The sequence below is a fragment of the Myotis daubentonii genome, chromosome 4 (assembly GCF_963259705.1).
Source record: "Myotis daubentonii chromosome 4, mMyoDau2.1, whole genome shotgun sequence".
In the NCBI taxonomy this organism is placed as follows: Eukaryota; Metazoa; Chordata; class Mammalia; order Chiroptera; family Vespertilionidae; genus Myotis; species Myotis daubentonii.
In genome coordinates, this window is record NC_081843.1 from 109,784,263 (window position 1) to 109,800,573 (window position 16,311).

Here is a 16,311-nt window from a genome sequence, read left to right on the forward strand (position 1 = left end):
GTTATGTGCTGGTACATAGAAATACAATTGATTTATGCCTAGTTTGCCTAGCTTCAGTTGATTCTTTTGTAAGTTAATGTCTTTGAAAGGAAAAGAAAAGCCGTACATTGACGTGTAAATACTGCCCTCTCACATTTTTTTCTCTTTCTCTCTTTGCTTCCACTTCTTTCTACCTTGCGCCTGTGATTTGGACTTGAAGTATTTCACCTTAATATGTCTGCCAAATACTAAATTAATAAGCATTTAAAATATACTAAAAAATGTGCTGTCATTTTAATAAAGTGACTGAAGTTTTGCCTTAGATTTAAAACAAATTTCAAACCAAATATGTCAGTATTAGTTTCATTATCCATTTGTTAAACTTGGATATAAATACTCGTCACTCCTGGTATTACCTAAAACATCACTGTAGGACATTATTCTTATCTCTGGAGCAGGTATGTGAAATTTGCTAAGTCTTGGTTGATAAACTAAGAACTTTTGAACATTTAGTTGTTTTAAAATAAGATTATTTTATATAATTTTTCAATAAGTAGATAATTGTTTTTTAAAAAGCTTACCTTCAGTGGCAGATAGTTTGGATAAAGTTTTGGGAGACCCTATGTTTTCGGTTAAACATGACAGAAATATCAATTTCTATAATCTTCAGACTGTAGAATTTTTCCCTTATCACTTCAAAAGTCTCAGACACACTTAAAAAAAAACACCACACCTTTTTTCTTTTTCTGGTCCTTCCTGAACAAAGCCAGAGAGAATGGTTTCAATAAAGAATGAAAATGACAGAAGAGCAGAATTCACTTTCAACATAGGGAGATGCAGAATTTTACTGAGCATTACTTTGTAGATAATAGTTCTTGGGACTTACTTAAAAACTAGAAACTTGTAACATGACTTAGGTTGACTTTTAATATGACTTGGTACTTCTTTTCAAGCCATATATATGATCCATAATAATATGTTTAACCTGTAGATTTTTCTGACTTAACTTATTGGACACATCTTCCTTTGAGAGATTTTATAGACTCAAATAGTATTTAAGGGGAGAAAATATAGTCGCTATCTTCAAATTGCTATTGAGGAATTTTCAGATGAGCTAATACTAGTAGTCACTCTTCAGTATAATTTAATCTGTCATTTCTTATGTAATATGAACTCCGAACAAACATGCTATGGAAAGAACAGTAATTCCTGCATTGTTCAAAAAGTAAAATATGAACAGTACATTATCTCATTTTAAAGAAATGGTACAAAATATAATTAACATATATGAAACAGAACATTTTCAGGGGGCATAGATGTCAAAATAAGTAAGTACATTTTTTTTCTTTTTCCTTTCAGATCCACCTGATATTCCTCAAAAGCTGAACTGTGAGACCTATGACTTAAAAGAGATTATCTGTACGTGGGACCCAGGAAGGCCGACGGCTTTGGTGGGCCCGCGCAGTACAAGTTACACTTTGTTTGAAAGGTAAGCGTCACCAGGAAAAGACGCCAGACTTAAGCAGCATGGAGTCCATTAGAATGATGTCACATGATACAGCGAAGTGCTCTATCTCTTTTACATCATGAGCAAGATAGAAAGCCAGATATGTAGTATAAAATGGGATATACTGCAACTCAATGCATGCAGGCTGGATGTGTCTCCTTTTTCACAAAGCCCAGAAGGAAAAAGCCTCAAATATGAGCGAAGACTGTTTCTCGATAGCGGGTTTACTGCTGATTATTTTCTTCCATTTACTTACCGTATACACTTTCTTCTCTGAGGATGTAGTACATCTATAATTAGAAATAGAAATACTTGGAAAACGTTAATTGTTAGACATTTACCCATTCGTTTTTTCCTGCACCGTTTATCTCTTGCCATTTTGGTATTTAAAAAAAATTTATTGATTGATTTTAGAGAGTAGGGGGTGGAGAAAGAGAGAAACATTGATTTTATTGTTCCACTTATTTATGTATTCATTGGTTGATCTTGGATGTGCCATGACTGGAGATCAAACCCGCAACCTTGGTGTTTTGGGATGATGCTCCAACCAACTGAGCTACCAGGCCAGGTCTTGATATTATTTTAATATTTCTTATTCCCCTCTTAATTTTCAGTTTTTCTGGAGAATCTGTTAAATTTAAGAGAGTTGAAGCGCCCATTAATGAAAGCTATCAGTTATTCTTTCAAGTGCTTCCAGACCAAGAAATATATGATTTTACTTTGAATGCTCGCAATCCTCTCGGTCAATCAGAATCAACAATTTTCATCAATGTGACTGAAAAAGGTAAGCTGCTACACAAACCAGTGTCTTACAATAACTTAGAAGTGGCAAAATGTCTTGAGATCACTGAAAGGTCCGTCTAGGGCAGTGACGGCGAACCTTTTGAGCTCAGCATGTTAGCATTTTGAAAAACCCTGACTTAACTCTGGTGCCGTGTCACATATAGAAATTTTTTGATATTTGCAACCATAGTAAAACAGAGACTTATATTTTTGATATTCATTTTATATATTTAAATGCCATTTAACAAAGAAAAATCAACCAAAAAATGAGTTTGCGTGTCACCTCTGACACGCATGTCATAGGTTCGCCATCACTGGTCTAGGGATTACTTTTTACTGATTGTTTTCTGTACAGTTACTTAGTATTAATCTTGTAAATGTCATTTTAAAAGCTTTAAAATGTGTAATTTCAAGTTTCACCATTTTGTGGAATCCAGGTAAAATTTTGAAGGTCATTTGATTTACATAGAAACTGTCAGTGGCATTATCTAATAGTTTTTGATTTCTGAAAAAAAAAAATTGCCCAATTTTTAAAGACTTTCTGTTTTGAAATAATGGTAAGTGGTTGCAGAAAATAATAAATTAGAGCCCTGGCTTTCCCCAGTGGTAACCCCTGATGTTACTGTAGTACAAGATCCAAACGAGGCAACTGACCTCGGAACAGTACTGCGAACCACACTACCGACCTTGCCCGGCCCCAGCTTTCACCAGTTTTTATATGCATTCAAGTGTGTGTGTGTGTGTGTGTGTGTGTGTGTGTGTGTGTGTGTGTTGTGTATGTATATGTGTGTAGGTCCATGTGATTGGGTTTATGTTTAGATTCATGGAGCCAACACAGTAAAGACTGCTGTCACCATGAAGGCACTTCCTCATGCTGTCCCTTTCACACCACCCTCATCCACACACACACACACGCTTTCACATCCCTGTCCCTGGGCAGCAGCCGATCTGCTCTTCATTTCTGTTGTGTGGTCATTTTGAGAGTGTCATGTGAGTGGAACCGTGCCGCATGTAACCTGTGGAGCTTGGCGTTTTTTACTAAGGGTAATATCCTTAAGATCCATCCAAGGTATATGGATCAGTGAATAGTTCACTCCTTTTCACTGCTGATGACTTCTTAAATTTTGCCAATCCTTTGAGTCTGTAGCTTAAAATAGAGATAAAATATGGCCCAGCACTTCAGCCTTCATCCCCATGGTCATTCCATGCGCACCAGCCGTGCCGGGCTCTGCAGCACGGGGATTAACAGACGCGGAGAGGGGCTTAAACCCGACGCCCTCTGGTACAGCCTGGCCAGTGATGGGCCGTGGTCCTGCTGCCTTGTTGGTTACATGTAAATCACCTTCATCAGCTATTTCCTCCCAGCATCTTTCTTATGTCCCTATTTTACCTAAGGACGCGATGGCTACATTTTGTACTTGACAGCGTGTGTGTAGCTGTCTGCCCTCTGCCCTCTCAGCCTTATTCACCACCTGAGTCTTCCCCGCCGTCAGCCCGGGGCGAGCGTGGTCACCAGCGCGGCACGCGCTTTGCTCCGCTGTGCCAGGACCCCCACCTGAAATGCTTTCCTGCGTTCGTTTTGCCAGCTTTAGTCTGATTCTTCTTTCCAGCCTCATCCCCAGTCCCGTCTTCACTGTAGGATTCCCCTGACCACGTTTATGTCTAAATTCCTGTGGTGCTTAGTATGTGTGGCCCACATTTAGAATTTAGCATCTGTCCTCCTGTTCACTTTCTTTCTTTGGGTTTGTCGTTGTCCCCCCCCCCCCCAACGTAAGTCAGGGGTTCCTTGCAGGTAGAGACGGTGCTCTGACCACCGTTTAGTATTCCTGACACCAGTTCAGGAACCTGAGCGAGGTCGGTTCTTAAAAAATGTTGGCACATGGTCTGCAGTGAAGCAGCAAGGTTTGCGTATTTCACAAACACTGAGCAGAATGTTGTTGATCGACACTAACAGTACCTCCCTTGGTCTTTATTGTCCTTGATTCTCATTTGTCATGTTAGAAAATAGCTGTTAAAGTCATTCATCTTTAAAAATTGTATTTACAGTTTACCCTCGTACTCCTACCTCAGTCAGAGTGAAGGATATTAATTCAACAGCTGTCACACTTTCCTGGCATTTACCAGGCAACTTTGCAAAGATTAAACTGTTATGTCAAGTGGAAATTAACAAAGCTAATTCAGTACGGGAATTGGTGAGTAAGATTCTCCTGCAAACTTCCTTAGAGGTTATTATTGATAAAATACTTCATTTTCAAAAATAACTAAGTAAGTTTATATGCATAAGCTCTGAGTATTGAGTACAGAGATTTACTAAGAACCACGATATTATGTATGAGTGTAATGACAGCATTGTGTGTGGCACTTGGAAACAACTATAATACTGGCTACTACGGAGCGTAAGTTTGACTTTTACTCAGATTGTTTCTGGGTCTAGTGTAGCACCTGGCGTGTAGCTGGTGCTCAACAAATTTGTGAATTAGCGAGTGGCTTCTGCTGTAACCTTTAGCATCAGATAATGGACTAATTGGCACCGGAGAGAAGATGTGATTTTAAAACCGCTAAGTGCAGCTGCAAGAGCAAGTTATAATCGGTTATTATAAGGCTCAACATGACTTCTTAATACATTTTAAATACTCAGGTTGACTTTTATACGGCACCACCTTGTAATTGGTGGTAACGTCCAAAATAAATGATATCATACTTAAAAATTCATTTGGAAACTTACTAATGATCTCTAGACTGTCCTTAGTTGCACTGCAAGCGGTAACTCTGAAAGCTCCTTTGGAGTAAGTAACCAGGAGATCCCAGGCTTCCCCGGGGTGTGCAGATCCTCGAATTTGTTTTGGATGGCTTCCTTTTAATTTTATTTAGTTTAAATATTTGTTGAATAGTCTGCAGGTTAAGCACCAGACTAGAGGTGCTAAGTGCCATATTGAAAAACAGGGCTAAGCTGAAGCATGCTTCCAGAAGCTTCCAAATACACCTGAATGACATGTGCAACCCTCAAGGTCACCTTAAATCACCCAAGTATACTAAGGTTTACTGCATCACCACTAGCCGTTGATTTACCAAACTTATGTTCTCCTCTCTGCATAATTTAACTGACCATTATTCATTAGATTCAATATTTGGATACAAGACACCTCCGTTTTGTTTATTGCTATTGCAGAGCTTAATTTCACTGACTTGGCATTTATCTACAAATTAAAATATGATAGGGGATGATCTGAGAGAGGCAAACTCATGTGGCTGTTCAGTCAATTGGTTACAAATTAGGGAGGCTTTCTTATTTTTAAAAAGCATGTGTATGTGTGTGTGTGTATGTATATGTATATGTATATGTATATGTATTTATATACAGGTGATATTTCATGTGCACCTATTGTTTGTTTTCTAATAGCGGACTGTCACAATCAAAGGAGTAGACAATTCAAATTACCTCATTGCTGTGGACAAGTTAAGTCCGTACACTGTGTATGCTTTTCGGATTCGTTGTTCTAGTGAAACTTTCTGGAAATGGAGCAAGTGGAGCAATGAAAAACAATATTTAACCACAGAAGCCAGTAAGTTAACAGAATGATTTATGGTTAATTATTACTATGGTCCCTGACATGCTACAACTGCTTTTAGAGAAAAATGTCACCAAAGTGACTGAAAACAGGAGAGTGGGTAGACAGATTGTGTAATTATATAACACCTGCTGGTAAAATATTATACAAACATTTTGAATGATGGTCTTTAAGGTTTCGTGACGATATGGGAAATGCTGGGCATGTGCTGTGTGTAAGGACCAGGCTACCCTCCCTGCAAGTCATGTCTATGTTAGAGTGATGGGTAGGAAACCACACTTGGAACCGTGGGGATATCGTGGCGAGATTTTCCTCACACACTTTCCTCCTGTTCGTGATCTAGATTGCCTTTTTTAGTAAAAACAAGTGTTAATGGAGAGAATTTGTTGGAATTTTTATTGCTGACCTAGGCCTGAGAAATGGCTGGGGCTAAGGTCTCCAACTTTAGTTTCCACAGCTACACCTAGAGCAGCACAGCTATGCAATCAGGTAACTGGTTTTCTGACTATGATCCCCAAAGACAGAATAAGATTCAACCCCTGAACCCCAGTTGCCGGCTTTAAAACAGAAAATAGAAATAGGTGTGGTTTTCAGGAATCATGCATCAAGAGATAGCACATTCTTTACTTGCATTTTGTAATAGAGGGAGTATAAAACTCCTCCTCCCAAATTGGACAAACAGTAAAACAAAAAGTGATGGCTGCTCATCGGATGTTGTGTCTCCACACGAAGGCTGGGAGAGGAGAGGGGCTTTGCGGTGTGTGTAAGACTCACTGGGATCATCAGAATCGAATCCTATGCATGAGTCCAGAGCATCTATTGCTGTGTGACCAGTTACCCCCAGCACTCTGCTTTAACGCAGCAAACATTTCCTGTCTCACAGTGAGTGAGTGTCCTGGTCAGAGACTCCGGAGCAGCTTCGCTGAGCATCTCTCCGGAGACCACTCACCCCGTGGGTGGGGGCCTCGGGCTTGATGAGGGCCAGAGGGTCTGCTCCAGGCGGTTCTCTCCCAGGGCTGCGGGCAGGAGCCTGCGTTCCTCCCACGGGGCTGCTGGTTTCGGCCGAGGTGGCAGCCGGCTGCCCTGGACTTAGTGGTCATCGAGAGAACAAGGCCGTCTCCACAACCTCCTGATGACCTGGCCGCAGCAGGGACATACCTTCACGTCTGTGGTTCCCTGTTGGTCACACCAGCCAGCCCTGATACGGTGTGGGTGGGGAGGGACCCACAGGGCAGGAGCAGCCCCCACAGGCAAAGCTTTGTCTTCGGTTGATGAGCTGTTGCAGCCAGAAGGCAGGAGCATTTTGTTTATGCTTCATTGAGGTGACGCCATTCATCACTTGACAAATACCTGTTGGTCCCCCACCTGTGTGTCCGGAATTGTTCTGGTCTCCAGGGACAGAGCAGCAGTAGAACAGCAATGTCTGCCCAGGGGATCTAGAGGGTAGAGATTTAGAAATCATTACTTTTATTGTGTATTAGTATGCCGGGTGGTAGTGAGTGCCACAGGGAAAAATAAAACCTAGGAAGGGGGCTGAGGAATGAAGACGGGGTGGTGGGGAGGGGAGCTGCCATCTTAAATAGGGTGGCCGGGCGGGACCTCGGGAACAAGGTGACCCTGGGTGAGTGAGCCAGCCTGGTGGTTTCTCAGGGGAAGGGAGGGCGAGAAAGTCAGGGAGCCGGGGCAGGCGTCCTCTGCAGGTCTGAAGGCAGCCAGGAAGCCAGTGTGTGGCCACGGCCGACTGGACAGAGGAGGACCCTACCCGGCACTGACAGCCGTGAGGGGGGTTGTTACCATGCTGAGGGGCCTGGTGTTTTGTCGGGGTTGAGAGCATTTCCGTCTTCATTTTCAGGTGGAAGCCACTGAGTGTGCTTCCCATTCTTACCGAGAATTCCAGAAGCCTAGAAACAGACTTCAAGCACCACCATCTCAATTATTTACATCAGCTGACGAAGTAGCATCCTCACATACTAACTTTTCCATCTCTTTCCTAGTTCCTTCCAAGGGACCGGACACTTGGAGAGAGTGGCGCTCTGACGGGAAGAATTTAATAATATATTGGAAGGTAACTGTCTCGTGTTCCCTTGAATATTTATGTGACTTGGTTATGGTAAACCACCTGACTTCCACAGGGTCCCGGGGCCTCGGGGAGCCAGGCAGGATTCCTCAGACCTGCAGAACAGCTGAGGACGTAGCCGGGCTCCTAGCCCCCGACTCCTCCTCGCTGCTGCACCCCCGCCACTTTAGTGAGGGTCTCAGATCTCAGCGTTCTGTGCTGTCACCTTACGAGGCCTGTAAAAGACCTGAGGGTTTCATGGATTCCGTCCCTCTCACTCTAGTCAGAAACAAAGCCAGACGCGACAAGTTAGAGTCCTGATTATTTGTGTTGTATTTTTCTTTGATGACTAGGAAATCAATTTTTAAAATAGATTTTATATGTAATTTGTTTCCCTTAAATAAATTGTGTCATAATAATGACAGGTAAACTAGTTTTGTAAAATTTTAGATAAAATACGAATTGCATTCTATTTTACTGTTTTTCCCTAGTAGAGCGCACATTTTTGTTGCTATAGTTTTTATCTGATTTATGAACATTAAAAACACAATTGTTTTTCTATACCAGATTTCATAACCAGATTCCTTTAAATAGTGAATTTTGTTGTGGAAAGGAGAACAAGATTGTTTTTGCAAAACCTTGACATCACTACAGCTTTGAGGGGTGAGGCCTGAGCATAGAAGTCCCGTTGCTCTGAGATCGTCTGGATGGGACTTGCGTCCCCTTAGCCACCCGCGGCGGCCTGTCGGGTCTCACAGTCATGGTAGCGATTGCCCAAGTTACTCCAGTGTGGGCGAAGTTCGGAAAATTGTTCAAACTAGATGACTGTTTAACCGAGGATTAAAAATGTTGAAGTGATTCAGACTAACTGCAGCCACGAGGTTAATTGTTCTGCCATATTTGGCTGGAAATTACGTTGTTTGGGACATGTTGAGGTTTCCAAACATGTGTCACTGGGCTGTCCGAGGGGAGCCCAGCGGGTGGTGGTTGGAAGTAAGGCTCTGACTCGGGGAGAGACGGGAGCTGGAGACAGAGCCTAGTGGCATGTGGGGGGGGGGGGGGGGTAGGAAAATAACACAGCAGTTAATAAACAACAGGACAAGAATGAAACTCCTTCACGCAGCCCCGTATAAGTGGGATCCCTGGGGAGGTGTGCCGGTGGAAAGGGGCGGGGTGGGACCGGGGAGGTGGCAGCATATACAGCCAGCAAAGCAGGCAGAGCCAGCGGAGGAGATGGAAGGTCCAAGGGCCGGGTGGCCAGAAGGAAACAACATACATTTTCTGTAATGAGCACGTACCACCTTAAAGTGAGAAAACAGTGAATGTTTAAAAAGCCACGGTGCCATACTGTTAATGTTTTGATTTCATTTAGAGCAGTGCTTCTTGGAACCTCGTGGTTTGCTTCTGAAAAATGTGAGGTTAAATAGGTTTTCTTAAATTATATCTTTATTGATTTCAGAGAGGAAGGGAGAGGGAGAGAGAGAAACATCAGTGCTGAGAGAGAATCATTGAGCGGCTGCCTCCTGCATGCCCCCTACTGGGGGCTGAGCCCGCAGCCCAGACATGTGCCCTGAGCAGGAATGGAACCGTGGCCTCTTGGTTCATAGGTCCACACTCAGCCCCTGAGCCACAGTGGCCGGGCTGAATGTTGTTTTTCATGTACTTAATTTTTACAGTTTTGTGTGCTCCTACTGCTCACCTTTGCCCAGGTCTTCGTGGATGTTACACTGTTCGTAACAGCATCATCTTTTCTGACGTTATCGTGTCGTGACTGTGTAGTGTTCAGGTTGGACTCGATGGTCAGTTTTTCAGGGCTTTGTCATAAAGTATTTTTCTGTTTTTCATAGCCTTTACCCGTTAATGAAGCTAATGGGAAAATACTCTTCTATAACGTATCCTGTTCGTCGGAGGAGAAAACACAGTCCCTCTCGGAGATCCCTGACCCTCAACACAAGGCAGAAATACAACTGGACAGACATGACTACATCATCAGTGTGGTGGCAAAAAACTCCGTGGGCTCATCGCCGCCTTCCAGAATAGCCAGCATGGAAATTCCGAACGGTGAGTGCGTAGGGAATGTGATGCCCGAGAACGGAAACTGGAGCGAAGTATTTGGAAGGGGTGGCTTGCTCTCGTCCTGCTGCTGGTATAGGAGGAGGAACAGACGGGAACACTGCTCACTGAGACCCCAGTCGTGAGTCGCACCTTGACGCATCTGTGCATAGACAGGAACTACTGTGCCTGTTACTCTAACGCAGTGGTCGGCAAACTCATTAGTCAACAGGGCCAAATATCAACAGTACAACGATTGAAATTTCTTTTGAGAGCCAAATTTTTTAAACTTAAACTATATAGGTTGGTACATTGTTATTAACTTAATTGGGGTACTCCTAAGGCTTAGGAAGAGCCACACTCAAGGGGCCAAAGAGCCACATGTGGCTCGCGAGCCGCAGTTTGTCGACCACTGCTCTAACGCATCATGTTGGAGGGGTACAGTCGTGGGTGTTACTCTTCGGAAGAAATGCTTTAACTGTTTATTCAGATACTATTTTTTATTTACCTCCCCAACACCACGGGAGTTGATTCTATGTCAGCTAGGCTATTTCCTGTCAGGCAGGAAAAGATAATCAGTGTAAATATGTTTTTATTGTTTTCAGAGAGAGAGGAAGGGAGAGGGTGAGGTAGAACCATTAATAAGAAACATCAGTCGGCCGCCTCCTGCATGCCCCCGACTGGGGACTGTGCTTGAAACCCGGTCATGTGCCTTGGCCAGGAGTTGAACCCTCTTGGTGCATGGGCCAAAGCTCAACCACTGAGCCACACCAGCCAAGCAAAAGATACTCAGTTTAAATTGCAGCTTTGTTGATAAGATATTCTTTTAATAGGAATCCCTTATTGATAAGCCTAAATCAGACCTTCAGTATAAACTTATAAAAAATTCGGTGTAATTTTTAAATTGCTTAATGCCTTCCTTTAAGCTTTATGGTTAGCAGTGAGTGGGCCATTCCTCCTCAGCCACCTCAGCAGCTTTCCGAGTGGGGAGTTCATATACCACGTCACCTCTGCTTGGAATCAGCTCCTCTTCTGGTCACCCCACCCCCCCTGTTCTGCCCCAATGTGGGGCATCTTCTCTGACCACCCACTCCCGAAGGAAGACAGATGGGTCCAGGCAGGGCCCTCTCAGTATCCTTTCACTTCTGGCTTGAGGCAGTCTTATCGCTTGTTACTGAACTGGTTCTGTGTTTGAGTGGATCGCAGGGGAATCAGAAGGAGGGAAGGGGGAGCAAAGCATGTTTCAGAGACACAAACACCCACCAGGCCCAGTGTCAGTGCACACCTGGCTGTCCACACCCACCAGGCCCAGTGTCAGTGCACACCTGCTCCACACCCACCAGGCCCAGTGTCAGTGCACACCTGGCTGTCCACACCAACCAGGCCCAGTGTCAGTGCACACCTGACTGTCCACACCCACCAGGCCCAGTGTCAGTGCACACCTGCTCCACACCCACCAGGCCCAGTGTCAGTGCACACCTGGCTGTCCACACCAACCAGGCCCAGTGTCAGTGCACACCTGACTGTCCACACCCACCAGGCCCAGTGTCAGTGCACACCTGGCTGTCCACACCAACCAGGCCCAGCGTCGGTGCACACCTGCTCCACACCCACCAGGCCCAGTGTCAGTGCACACCTGGCTGTCCACACCCACCAGGCCCAGTGTCAGTGCACACCTGTTCCACACCCACCAGGCCCAGTGTCAGTGCACACCTGGCTGTCCACACCCACCAGGCCCAGTGTCAGTGCACACCTGCTCCACACCCACCAGGCCCAGTGTCAGTGCTCACCTGCTCCACACCCACCAGGCCCAGTGTCAGTGCACACCTGCTCCACACCCACCAGGCCCAGTGCCAGTGCTCACCTGCTCCACACCAACCAGGCCCAGTGTCAGTGCTCACCTGCTCCACACCCACCAGGCCCAGTGTCAGTGCACACCTGGCTGTCCACACCCACCAGGCCCAGTGCCAGTGCATACCTGTTCCACACCCACCAGGCCCAGTGTCAGTGCACACCTGGCTGTCCACACCCACCAGGCCCAGTGTCAGTGCTCACCTGGCTGTCCACACACACCCATGCCCCGGAGAGGGTGGCGGCAGAAAAAGAGAGAGGGGGATGTGTGAACAGCCCCGAGGCAGATGACCACTGACTTGGGTACTTCATTGCTCTCAATAATGGGCAGTAGCCGGGTTACCTTCTAATGCAGGATCGATATTGTTACCTTTTCCATGTGTCTCCAGAGGACAGTGACCTACAGAGCCCACAGCACCTGGCCCTCAGCTCTGGCTCCTGACCTCCGGGAGCAGCCTGTGTCCCCGAGGGTCCCCGAATGCAGGCCTGCGGCACAGCACAGGCTGACGTCGCGGGCCTTTAATCTCACTGAGCCAAAGCTGTTAATGCCCGAAGTCTTCTCTATTCTAAGCCAGACTGTTGCCTGTGTTCAGGAGTGGTTGCTTCATGAATGACAATTTAGGTTTCTGCCCCTCTGGGTTCACACTGGCCATCCCATCCCACAGCTGTTCATCCCAAACCATTGCAGCAGACTCCTCTCCCTGCCTAACAGCCCCTGCGGTCCATGTGGAGGAGGGGGAAGTCTCCCAGGAACGAAGAGACAGGCTGGTGCAGCCACACCTGCCTCCTGCTGTGCGCTCCCTCCCTGCTCTGTGTGCTCTGCCCAGGCTGGGGTTGCAGGCTTGGCCCAGCTGCCACGGAGCTCGCACCCACAGGGGTGACAAGAGGAAGGGCGCAGCCTAGACTGCCCACTCGCGCCCTGCCCCGTCCAGCCTGCTGTCCCCTCCAGTGCCCTCACTACTCCCTCTGCCTGAGCCTTCCCGGCCCTGGCCCTCCATCTTCGTGTCCTGGCCCCACCACCTCGCCTCCTGATCCTACTGCTTTTTCATTCCTTTGTTTCAGCTGCTGAGTTCATCTGTATGCACAGGTGACTGCCATAGTTACAACAAAAATAGCAGAGCCACACTCCCACATTTTACTAATGGTTTACCTGGCCGGAGCCCTATTCTAAAATTTCTCTGCAGGGAAGTAATTTCTCTAACTCTCGCCCACTTTCATGAGGTTTTGCCTTACGTTATTATTCGTCACATCAGCAAAATGTCCTCCTTTGTCGTTGAAGATGATCTCAAAGTAGAGCAGACAGTGGGAATGGGGAACGGGATCCTCCTCACGTGGAACTACGACCCCAACATGACCTGCGACTACGTCATTAAGTGGTGCAACACATCGCAGCCGCAGCCCTGCCTCATGGACTGGAAGAAGGTCCCCGCCGACAGCACCGAGGCCGTCATCGAGTCGGGTGCGTGCTCCGAGGGCGCCCCGGGGGCAGGGTCGGGAGAGCAGCCCGGGGGCGGCTGGTGCAGTGCAGGGACCCGTCTCTCTCCCCGCTGGGCAGGCGTGGGCTGGTCAGCTTTTCTGGAAGGTGCTTTGGGGCATGTGTGTGTGAAAGGGTTCAGATCCCTCGATCTAGGAATGACTAGTCTAGGAGTTTATTTTAAGAAACAGAGCAGCACAGATTCACAGCTGAGAATGCTCACCACAGCACTATCTATCGGCATCAACATTGAATTGAACACAGTGAGTAGGAGAAGGAGCCAGTCCTGGCACTGGTATGAAATGGAGAGTGGAGCAGCCCTAAGCGTGCGTGGAAGGGTTAACACGGGAGATGCTCACGGAGGAGGCTACGGAACTGTGAGGAGTGGGGCCACACGCAGTGTCATTGCCCGTGTTTGCCCAGGGCCCGGGTACCAAGGTCAGGGAGATGCCGAGCCTGAAGGCCCTGCACCCACATGACCACTTTGCCTGACGTCCATCAAGGGCACTCGGTGTGGCAGCGGGCACATGGGCGGGGCCAGCTCCCTGACCGCTAACCAGCCCCACCGAGCCTCTGGTGCGCTGCCCTGGAGGCCCTGCGGCCTGGACTAGCCCCGGGGCACTGGGTGACCTTGTCCTTGGGAATGAGTGCCCTCTCCCACCCTCGCTGTTCCTTCCGAGTAGCTGACCAGGGCTGTGTCGCTACCCAGGGGGCCTGGAACCGGCAGCCTGTGGTGGAGCCGCCCTTCCCCGCGGCTGGCCCTCCCCTGCTCCTGTGGTTGGAGAGCAAGCGGTGCTGGCTGTTCCCCTCGCTCCCTGTCACTGTCAGATGGTGGGGATGAGACGCCTTTGTTAGATGACCACCTGTGGGGTCCGATCAGGTTCCGGGTCTACTTGGAAGGCAGCCAAGCTGCTTCCGGTGCAGATTGGCCAGGGCAGGGATGGTGGCTCCGTTATCGTTTCTCCCCGCACCCCGCAGCGTGCTGGCTGCACCCACCCCTTCCCTGGGCCTCCCCTCGAGTTTCCCCCACAGGCAGCTCCGGGGCCTCTCACACTGGTGTCTGCGCTGTCCTCCATTGTCCCCACCTGGGCCTGGAGGGTTCTCGGGAGGGATGGGGGTGGAGTGACGTGGAGAGGCACCGCTGTAGATGCCGTGCCTGGACGGAAGTGAGGCTGACACCTGTGGGGAGAGGAGGAGCGCCTTCCAGCCAGTAGGCAGAGGAGCCGAGGCCCTACTGGGTGGAGAGGAGTTATGTCTCTTGCCCAAGGTCACCCAGTGCGGATTCAGCCTGCCATTGCCTGGTTTTAAGGAACAAAATCAAAGCCTCGATCACCATGTTTTCCCCTCTTCAAGGTGATACGTTATAATGCTGAAGTGTTCATTACAATAAAAGTGAATTTAATTTGTTTTGTCAGTTTCCTCTCTGAATATTTACCAATTTTGAAAATATGGATGTATTAAAAAAGCGTGTGTTTAAAATTTGCTTCGGCCGTCTCAGAGGAAGCTGTTATATGTCTGATATTTCTAAAATAGATATTCATGGCAATTGTGTCCCTCCTACAGATCAGTTTCGCCCAGGCGTGCGGTACCACTTCTTCCTGTACGGGTGCAGAAACCACGGCTACCAGTTGCTGCGCTCTGTGATTGGATATGTAGAAGAATTGGGTAAGTTAAATGGGTATGTTTTCTTAGAGGTCAAGGTAACATGAATCGACAACAGTTGGATTCTAAAAGTAGATTAAATTGGGAGGTTTAGTTCAAGGAAGAAAAAATAATTTGTGTGATACATTTAAAATTATGATTACTTATTCATTTAGTGTTTGTATTTCATAAATTTATTGTCATTGAAAAAAATCTTATTTCAAAATTACTTACTTTGTAGTTCTACAGATTTAAACAGCTATTAACTTATGCCAGACCATTAACAAAGGGGAAAATATGAATGGAATCTATTTGAGTAGCCACTTAGAGATTTTGTGTAGGTTGCTTCCCTAGATAGCAAGTTCTACCTTTGCATGTTTGGTTGCTAGCTTCACAGCCAAAGGGTATGTAGTAATATCTGTGAACGTCTATGATTAAATAGGAAATAACCTTTTCATTTGAACTGTAGCTCTTTTTTAAAAAATATACTTGTATTGATTTCAGAGAGGAAGAGAGAGGGAGAGAGAAACATCAACGATGAAAAAGAACCATTGATCGGCTGCCTCCTGCACACCCCCCTACTGGGGATCGAGCCCTCAACCAAGGCATGTGCCCTTGAGGGGAATTGAACCTGGGACCCTCAGTCCACAGACCGACGCTCTATCCACTGAGCCAAGCCGGCGAGGGCAAACTTAGCTCTTTTTGAGGCTGGAAACACATTATCCGTTGATGTCTTACTCTGTGTTAGTGACCTCTCCCTCAGCTGTTGACCGTCTCCTTTTCCAGCTCCAACCGTTGCACCGAATTTCACCGTGGAGGACACGTCTGCAGATTCGATCCTCGTGAAGTGGGAAGATATACCCGTGGAGGAGCTCAGAGGCTTCCTAAGAGGATATGTGTTTTACTTTGAAAAAGGAGAGAGAGACACCTCGAAGATGAGAGGCTTGGAGTCGGGTAAGTTCATCACTGACGTGACAGCAGTGCTTCCCAGAAGCTCTTCATTCACTACAAATAACGGAGGGAGGAAAGTGCTGCTTCTTGCTTTAACGCTGGTTCCCAAAACGCTCTGAAAAACGGGGAAGTGAAAATGCAGTCATTTTATGAACATGAGAATTTTAAGATTGGAAGCACATGATACATGAAGTGTGCGGTCTTTCAGAAATTATTCAAGTTATTTATTCTGAAACCTTGGACTCTAAGCCCCATCTCCTACTAGTTTGGCATGATCCATACCATAGCATCTTATGAAGGTCACTTACAAAAACAAAACAAACAAAAAACAGTCTTCCTGAACTTATAATAATGGAGGAGGAAAACTCAGGAACCCAAAGAATAGCTTCGGAGCCTCCTTTGTTTTCTGACAAACAGCCACCCTCACAGCCACGGCCCCAATGAACTG

The 16,311-nt window shown here is 46.6% G+C and overlaps 1 protein-coding gene across 4 annotated transcripts in view; it reads left to right on the forward strand.

Annotated features, from left to right (window-relative positions):
• LIFR (LIF receptor subunit alpha) overlaps positions 1-16,311 on the forward strand; it is a 111,038-nt gene that overhangs the window by 81,473 nt on the left and 13,254 nt on the right. For all 4 annotated transcript variants that reach the window (XR_009452710.1, XM_059694908.1, XM_059694909.1 and 1 more), the window contains 9 exons: positions 1,339-1,468; positions 2,101-2,270; positions 4,316-4,461; positions 5,670-5,832; positions 7,833-7,903; positions 9,742-9,955; positions 13,077-13,256; positions 14,835-14,936; positions 15,699-15,866. Coding sequence is in view for 3 of the 4 variants with exons in the window: in XM_059694908.1 (XP_059550891.1) it covers positions 1,339-1,468; positions 2,101-2,270; positions 4,316-4,461; positions 5,670-5,832; positions 7,833-7,903; positions 9,742-9,955; positions 13,077-13,256; positions 14,835-14,936; positions 15,699-15,866 (1,344 nt within the window). In the remaining variant the exon portion in view is untranslated. The remainder of the gene's footprint in view (positions 1-1,338; positions 1,469-2,100; positions 2,271-4,315; positions 4,462-5,669; positions 5,833-7,832; positions 7,904-9,741; positions 9,956-13,076; positions 13,257-14,834; positions 14,937-15,698; positions 15,867-16,311) is intronic.